This window comes from Ciona intestinalis, chromosome 2, assembly GCF_000224145.3.
Source record: "Ciona intestinalis chromosome 2, KH, whole genome shotgun sequence".
In the NCBI taxonomy this organism is placed as follows: Eukaryota; Metazoa; Chordata; class Ascidiacea; order Phlebobranchia; family Cionidae; genus Ciona; species Ciona intestinalis.
Window position 1 is genome coordinate 1,223,174 of NC_020167.2, and position 8,346 is coordinate 1,231,519.

At 34.4% G+C, this 8,346-nt stretch overlaps 2 protein-coding genes across 2 annotated transcripts in view; one reads left to right on the top strand and one right to left on the bottom strand.

Moving 5' to 3' along the window:
- Positions 1-208: 208 nt before the first annotated feature.
- On the bottom strand, positions 209-2,678 carry LOC100183400 (14-3-3-like protein 2). Its single transcript, XM_002121745.5, has 5 exons — positions 2,296-2,678; positions 1,733-1,867; positions 1,047-1,218; positions 774-934; positions 209-345 (listed from the first exon to the last, which is right to left on the bottom strand). The coding sequence occupies exons 1-5, from the start codon at positions 2,416-2,418 to the stop codon at positions 238-240; spliced, it is 699 nt and encodes a 232-aa protein (XP_002121781.2). The 5' UTR covers positions 2,419-2,678; the 3' UTR covers positions 209-237.
- A 3,474-nt stretch (positions 2,679-6,152) lies between these two features.
- Positions 6,153-8,346, top strand: part of LOC104265444 (14-3-3-like protein 2) — a 3,574-nt gene continuing 1,380 nt past the window's right edge. Inside the window, exons 1-4 of the mRNA XM_018817366.1 lie at positions 6,153-6,404; positions 6,997-7,131; positions 7,724-7,931; positions 8,052-8,246. Of these exons, the coding sequence (XP_018672911.1) occupies positions 6,276-6,404; positions 6,997-7,131; positions 7,724-7,931; positions 8,052-8,224 (645 nt within the window). The 5' untranslated portion in view covers positions 6,153-6,275 and the 3' untranslated portion in view covers positions 8,225-8,246. The remainder of the gene's footprint in view (positions 6,405-6,996; positions 7,132-7,723; positions 7,932-8,051; positions 8,247-8,346) is intronic.

The following is an 8,346-nucleotide window of genomic DNA, read 5'->3' on the forward strand; positions in this document are numbered from 1 at the left end:
AATGGTTAGTCAATATATTTTATTGTTGCTAATTATGTTATAGTGGGGTGGGAAGAGATGGGACACCTTCTCATTCTATTTTCTCATTCCATTTGACAGAAAAGAAACAACATTCAAAGAATTATAAAACCGTATCCGGAGGACTCCTATACACCATTGTTAATTGTTAAAAACAGGGTATAGTAATTTAGAATATTATGTATTAAGATGTCCCATCTTACCCCCAGAATTATAATTTTAAAATCTTACTGAGAGATTATCTTGCAGTAGCTGCATTATCAGCTCTGAATCATTAAACACATTCTCATTATGATTGTTAAGTTCTTCAACAGCATCATCCAAACCCTGAATGCGACATAAAAATGGAAAATCATTGTAGAAGTGATACTTGTGGCTTATTAGTTAGCATACGAGTTCAGTAATTACACTCTTTCTAGTTCGATCGAATGCAAATATTTTGAATTTGTTTTTTTTAATGAGAGATAAGAAAGGTCCTTATTCTACTATTCTATATTTGTGATGTAATGTAAACAAAATGTACCGATTACTGTGTTACTAATAGGTTCCTGATGTCCGGCAGTTTACGTTACACGCGAGCGTTAAAATCATAATTACTCGTTAATTATTTAGACTAAACTACATTCATTTATTTAATGTGCTATTTTATACTCTATGGTTTATATAACTATGCTTAGTTAGAAATACTGCATTGGTTGTAATCAACCTTGCTTAATAAGCTGCTTAAATCTGTTAAACTTTGGTCACTAGCCTACCTGTTTAGCAAGTGCACAGGCTGTTTTTTCATTCTTGAGAATTTCATATTGAAAAACTGAGTAGTTAAGAGCGAGTCCTAGTTTAATTGGATGACTGTTCGGCAATTTCTCAGCAGATTTTAATGCTTCTTTATACGCTGTATCAGCATCTTCAACAACACCTGTGTAATAAGCACAAATTCGCTACTATAGACTATTCAGCCTAAGTTTCCCTTGGAACTTATACATATAAAGTTAAAAAACATTAAGATCTTACAAAGCATGTTATCTTACTTTTTTTCTCATCTTCTTCAAGAACCTCAGTGATGTAGCGCAGATAGTCACCCTTCATTTTTAAATAAAACACTTTATTTTCTATGTTTTCTTCAGAATTACATAGATCAAGCAAAGTATTAGAAATCATTTGTGTTACTTCAGTGCAAATATCTTTCAGTTCCAAAGCAACCTACAAACAAAACAGTTTTATTGGGTCATAATAACTGTATTTGTCTCTTCGATTACTGTAGCGAAGATTTAGAAATATTTTTAATGAAAAAGATAGGCAGGTATTTTAATATAAAATCAATTTCTAAATATAATATCCTTGTGTGATGGTGGGGTAATGAGAGTCATTATAACACAGGTGTCCTACTTCATACACAAGTTACCAAGCGTATATGTAATTTTGTGTTTCTATTTTTTTTGTCAGTCAATTTGAAAAAAAAACAAGGACTGCTGGGTTGGTACAATCGCTTTTAAGTGTCCTGTACAAGGACCTCTATGCTCACACTAGCAGCAGTGTTGAGTCCAGGGCCTCAGGAAGCAAAAGCTCTCTAACCCTGGTCATTGCACCTAGTAATTATAGCAACTGTTCGATAGCACATACATATACTAAGTCAAAAATATTCTGGTGAAAAATCGTTTAATATTCAGCATAAGTGGTAAATATTTATTAACAAAGATTATTTATTTATACTTACAGTTTCTCTGTATGTATGCCCTAGTTTGTTATCCTTATCATGTTTACAGTTTATGCCTATTGTGTTCAGAACTCTCCATGCACATCTTTTTTGTGCCACAAGATTTTTGAATGACACCGAAAGCAAATTGCGCTCCTGAATGCAAAAATATTGTCCTTATATAACCTTGTGTATATATATACAGATAAATAGGGAGTTTATTTGTCAGTGGTATACCTATGCAGTTATGCACAATGTGATGACTGTAGTACAGGAAGCAACTTTTTATGTATGTGTCATTCATTTGATACAAAACACCAAACTTTGTATTTTAACACTAGAGTTAAGCATAGACTATGCATGTATTAAATCAATTTAGTTGTTTAACATATAATCTTTAACACCATATACTTTTGATCATATAAGTTATTATACCAATTGGTCTGAAAATAAGTATCATAAATTAATATTCTCAAATTTAATTGAATTAAGTCAACCTATGATTTTTAAACTTGAATTATTTCTCAACAGTCAGAATGTAGATGGAAAACAAACAAATATGCCTAAATGCAAAACAAACTTACTTCTTCTGTTGGTAAGCCCCACAGTTGCACCATTTCTTTCATAAACTCCGCCATATCGCCATACCGCTCCGTTGCCTCGGCCAAACTGGCTTGCAAATACAAGTTTTCTCGAGCTTCACTCATATCACCGATGCCTATATACACATGTAGTCAGCTTAGAACTATAATGGTATTGCCAAGGGCACGCTTGTCTGTCTTATAAATATATTTACTATTAAAACTTTCGTCGCATCGATAAACTTGTAAAATATTTCATTTGTTGTAACATTTTACATAATAATAAGTTATTCTGGTGGCGAACTGTGATATGTAATAAGCAACGGTTGCGGCAAACGCATATGCCGGTCGCATGACTCATTTGTGTGAAAGAGGGCAGCGGTGGTTTAGTTCAAGCTTATTCGGTTAACACTAACACTAGATTCGGTAAAAAACATACTTTACAAAATTAGTTGTAACAGCTGCGCGTGATTTGAAAGTATCGAAAAACCCACTTCACAGATTATATGCAAGGCGTTGCGGGGAAGGGTTATTAAAGCGTTAGTAACGAAGAATGGGTGCATGACACTGAGCCACGGCGCCGGACTCTTGTCTTATCTTACCCCACTTTGTAGTTGAAAGAATGAATGTAACTTATTTTTTTTATCCTCGCGTGGCTGGAGAACGACAGTCGTTATAAAATGGGTGTTTATACATGGTAACTCGTAAGCTGGGAGGGTGTATGAAACAGAACACCGTTGTTTAACGATAAAATAGTCGTTTTCCGATCACGCGAGGATAACGCAAGTTGCAGAGAGTTCGTTTTTTCGCTATATTGTGAGAGTTAGGCTATATTGCCGATTTATACTGGGCAAGCTATATATTCGTTAGTGGTGACAATAAAGGTTTAAGTGACCAACATCTGCTGTTTAACAAAGTAGTCAGAGTTCTCAAGTGTCTGTACAGGGTTCTGAAGAGTCTGGATAAGCATTTAAAACTAGGGGCACGTATGCAACCTTTGAAAGACAACATACAACAGGGGTACTGGCAGCATAACGCCGCAAAAATCGTATAGACATAGAGGGACTTAATACAATGAGCAAGGCATAGAATGTTTAAATTTCATAAAATCTAATATGATAACAAAGATTTTAAACTGTCTCCTCTCATTCCGCCTATTAGCTGTTTGCGAAACGTTCAATAACTTTTTCTTTGTTTTAATATTTATCTTTACAGTGTTGTCAATTAAAACAGGCGTGATAGTACCAATTCGTGGTATCGCCCAAAAGTCGACATAGAGTAGGGTGGGGGAAGATAGGACACCTTTAGCACATACTATCTACATGTGTTGATCGTGTTTTAAACAATTAACAACGGTCTAGGGGAGTCGTGAGGAAACGCTTGTATAATTCTTTGCATTTTCCTTGTTTACTACAAAATTGGGCGAGAAAATAGAATGAAAAGGTGTCCCATCTTCCCCCAACCTACTATATATTTTGAATTTGCAAGTATTAGGCAACATATGCTAAGATTCCCGTCTTACTCCACCCCACCACACAACATACGGACTCTGGTATTAGGCTACGATGCTAATGGTGGTGAACTTTATTTACGGTAGTGCAACTCACAAACTTTGCGGTGTATATTACACGTTTATATTTCCTAATGAAGTCGTAAGAGCCATGAACTTTCATTAGAACTAGGCTCTCTTGTATTTTATACTGTAATAGCGTAAAAGCTCCACGCGCCCACAGAAATAAAAAAGAATAAAACGCGCATCTCCAATGCCGGCAAAGGAAAGAGCATGATACACTCTCTCTCTTTCGTGGGTCGTTCCCGTTTATCATTGTGGTCAATCAAATCGAGGGCGTTTTATGTAGTTTTTTAGCACGTTAGTGGTCATATAGATCCTTTTTCGTCGAACAGTTGTTCTTGTTGTTGTTGTTTTTTGGACGACATTTTTCCGCACTTATACCTCAATTTTCAATTCTAGCATTTATTCTTTGTTCTCTTGATTGAAATTAAATCAATATATATTTATAATTTTTAGACTGAATTTTCAGATTTAAAACCGCACGATGAGCGATTAATTAACGATTACTTTCCTCATGCACTTTACATAACGGAAATACTGCCTGGCAGTTTGGCGGGAAACGACGGCATGCGTGTTGTATCCACACAACGATTCACGACTGAATCAAACTGTTAGCATTTAAGTTGGGATGCATTAAATGCACTACTCTTATACCGTATTATCTTTAATCGTAATTAAAACATTATTTTTAATTCAACATCATATGATTAATATTAGCTTCTAACATTACCTGATTACTGCGTGATTACGGTTTGTCAAAATTCATGAAAACAAACGTTTTTAAGCGACGACAACGTTAACTATTGTAAGTTTACAATAAACACATGGTACAGGAGTTGTACAAAGCGCATTTACACATATTCTTTACCAATCACTCAATCCTCATACGTCATAAGTTTCATTAGTTATAATACATGTATAAATTCATTCCGCCTACTGCTCCACAGTCACCAATGGCGACTAGAACCCGTTTTGTTGGTTACTTCAGATTTGTTTTTGATCGAGCCTAGTCCTGGCGCCATGGTGTAGTGGTTAGCGCGCCTGCCTGTAACCCAGAGGCTACAAGGCTCGACGCTGCTACCATTGTGGGCGTATGTGTCCTTGGGCAAGACACTTAACGGCAATTGCTCCAACCCAGTGGTCACTAATGGGTTGTCCAAATTATCAGCCATACATAAAAAAAATAATAATTACCCGCAAAGTAACATACATGGTAACTCGTAAGCTGGCACGAGGTGTTAACCCGTGTGATAATGACTGTCGTTTTCCGGCCACGCAAGGATAAAGTAAGTTACATTCATTCATTCATTCATAGTCGACCCTTGTAGTAAAAGGATTAATTAATATAAAAGGGTGGGGCAGATAGGACACCTTTTCATTTTGTTTTCTTTTTTCATTTGGTAGTAAACAAAGAACATTTAATGAATTATAAAACCGTATCTTCACGACTTCCACAGACCGTTGTTAATTGTTTAAAACACGATCAGGCTATTTGGATATTATGTGTTAAAGGTGTCCCATCTTTCCCGACTCTGTTATCTTATGCTAATTAGTTTAAAAAGTGCTCATTCATTAGATCTGTGATCTCTTGTTCTTCGTGTTTTGACTTAATTTAAAGTCATAGGGTAAAACAACTATTTTCTAATGTATATATATATTTCTAACAACCCGTTTTTTTGAAGGTTTTTAATTAAATTTATTAAATAATTAAATTTCCTAAACAAGTGGTAAACTGTAAGCGTTAACCTACCAAATAACTAAACTGGCCTAATAAACTTGAATAGTTGGTGTAGTTTTTGAAATAAACAACTAAAACCTCTTAAAACTACTATGCGCCTATCTTTTACAATGGAGACCAAGCGAAATGGGGACGGAGTTGGCGGTCACGTGAATAGAAAAAAGAATATATTATCACAGTTTTGGGCAGTTGCGCGTTCTACTCTTTTTTATTTCTGTGCACGCGCCCCGCAAGCCGACATGCGCGTGAATATATATCGTCCGAAACTACAGAAACCTATAGACGCTCCACTCCTTGAACGCGGCGGTTTATTCAAATCCTAACTTGGCAGAGAGAGTTACGTGAGTTTAAACTCAAACTATATTAACCATTTTTTTTCTAGTCGTTTAAAAATTTTCAAGTTTGTCAAAATTATTTTTGTTGAAACCAAAATGTCATCTCTTTTATTAGAATCGTTTCTGAAAAAGAGGCGGAGTAACACCAATTTTAAAAATGACGTCATGTAAAACGTTTAACTCGGGTACAGTCAGTGTAAAGGAAAGAGATAGTTCGTTAGATGTGCTGTGTTGGGCTGTTAGTTGCACATTAGTAAACGAAACTGTTTCATATACAATTTGTGTTTAAGTGATTTTAGGTTGCGACTATTTCTGTTTTAAAAATAAACCCAGAAAGATGGCTGACGATCGTGATACAATTGTTAAACGTGCTAAATTGGCCGAACAAGCAGAAAGATACGATGACATGTCTAATTTCATGAAGACTTGTGTAAAAGATCACAGCCACAAAAAATTATCTGTTGAGGTTGGAACATTTTCTTTTTATAGTTGTTTGATATAAATATTTTTTATTTTTATACTTAGATGTTCCGTTATCGCTTACTGGCCATGAAAGTGTGGTCTACCGGCAGACTTAACCCCGCAACATTACGACTTGAAAGTTTAATCCTTTGAATATCGTAACCATCCTTGTGAATAATCATTTAAATTTAATTTAGTTTACTCATACACCGTACGTGTGTGAAGATTCACGAAGTAGTATTCAATATATACAGATACTAGCGAAAATGCATCAGTTTTTTTGTCAAGTAGTATAATAGACTTATAAAAAGTCATCAAACTTGAAACTTGCTTCAATTTTCTTCTCATAAATTGTTATCTGGTTTAAAATTAATTTTGGTACTTTCTATTGGTAATATTAAAGAAAAATTTTAAAATACGACCCAAATGTATATATAGCCTATACATTATATATGTACTAATTTTTCAGTAGTTTAAAACAAAATATTAGCCAATACTACAAAGCAATCATAATTTTGGTGACTACTACCAATGGCAAGAATACCACAAGAAAGTATGACTATGGTTTAATGCTAGCTGCTTGTTCTTATTTTCAGGAAAGAAATTTGCTTTCTGTTGCATACAAAAATGTTGTCGGAGCAAGAAGATCTTCTTGGAGGGTGATTTCTTCAATTGAGCAAAAAGGGGACACAGATAGGAAGAAAGAAATGGCTGGTACATACAAAAAAAAGGTAAATCTTCACTTGATGTTTGAGTAGTCATGGTAATCTGATTGCTAATTTTTTGGGGGGTTGAGAGTAAAGAACAAGGTAATAAAACACTTATTTGCTTTGGTGCATCCCTATAAGGTGGATTTTAAACATAAATTTTTATTCCCAAACCCTTAGACCCCACTTACAATTTTGTGATTACCTCACTGTTTGTTACTGTCACTTTCCACTTAAAGCTTTAGGTTTAAATTATATAGTTTTAGTTTTAGAAACCTCTGCTGTCTTTACATGATTTTTAAAGAAAAAAGTAAAAAGTAAAATCAACCAATAAGTTCTGTGATGAGGTGATCCAAAATCTATTATTGTCATCAAATTAAGCTTTTTGTGTCAAACCCTTTTGATAGTGCAGTACAAGTATGTAGCATATAATAAATTGTTTTAATTTCAACTAGTTTGAACACCTGTCGCTAGAGAAGAAATACTTGTACCCATTATGTTTAGCGCAATAGTATTAAACACAGCTCTAAACTATGGTTATATATTCTATGAGAAAAAAGGTTATATAACTGGTGGCTGGTTTACAACATGTTATTAAATCTTATTGCTTTACCAGATTGATGCAGAACTGAAGGAGATTTGCCAAGATGTGTTAGAATTGCTAGATGAATTTCTGATCACCAAAGATCCAGTTGAGGATCCAAGTGTTGATAAAGATTCAAAAGAGTATAAAGAAGGAAAGGAAAGTGAAGTTTTCTACTTGAAAATGAAAGGCGATTACTACAGATACATTGCTGAAGTATCGGAAGAAAAGGATAGAGCAGGTATGATTGTTTGGTTTCACACAAATTTTATACACATTAAACAATATAAATATCACATATAAAATAATACTTTGTATCTGCCTGCCATCAAATCACATTATTTGTAATGTTAATTCCTAGATGTGGTTAAACTGTCAAGTGACGCATACCAAGCTGCCTATGACTTGAGCAAGTTGAGTATGCTGCCAACCAACCCGATCCGTCTTGGGTTGGCACTCAACTTCTCCGTATTTTTTTATGAGATCCAAAGCAACCAAGAAAAAGCTTGCAAACTGGCAAAGGAGGTACTTTGATTTTTAAAGATAATGTTATTGGCCTAATATTGATAACAATAAGTGATAATTTTTTGTTCAGTTACATAAATATATTAATGTTAATATATAAATAAGTTAATTCTTAACTCTAAATTGGTTTC

Coding starts and splice junctions, on each gene's coding strand:
- LOC100183400 (XM_002121745.5), bottom strand. CDS start 2,418: ATGAGTGAAGCTCGAGAAAACTTGTATTTGCAAGCCAGTTTGGCCGAG. Junction 1,868..2,295: donor GGGGCTTACCAACAGAAGAA/GTAAGTTTGTTT, acceptor TTTTGCATTCAG/GAGCGCAATTTGCTTTCGGT. Junction 346..773: donor CCTGTGCACTTGCTAAACAG/GTAGGCTAGTGA, acceptor TGTCGCATTCAG/GGTTTGGATGATGCTGTTGA.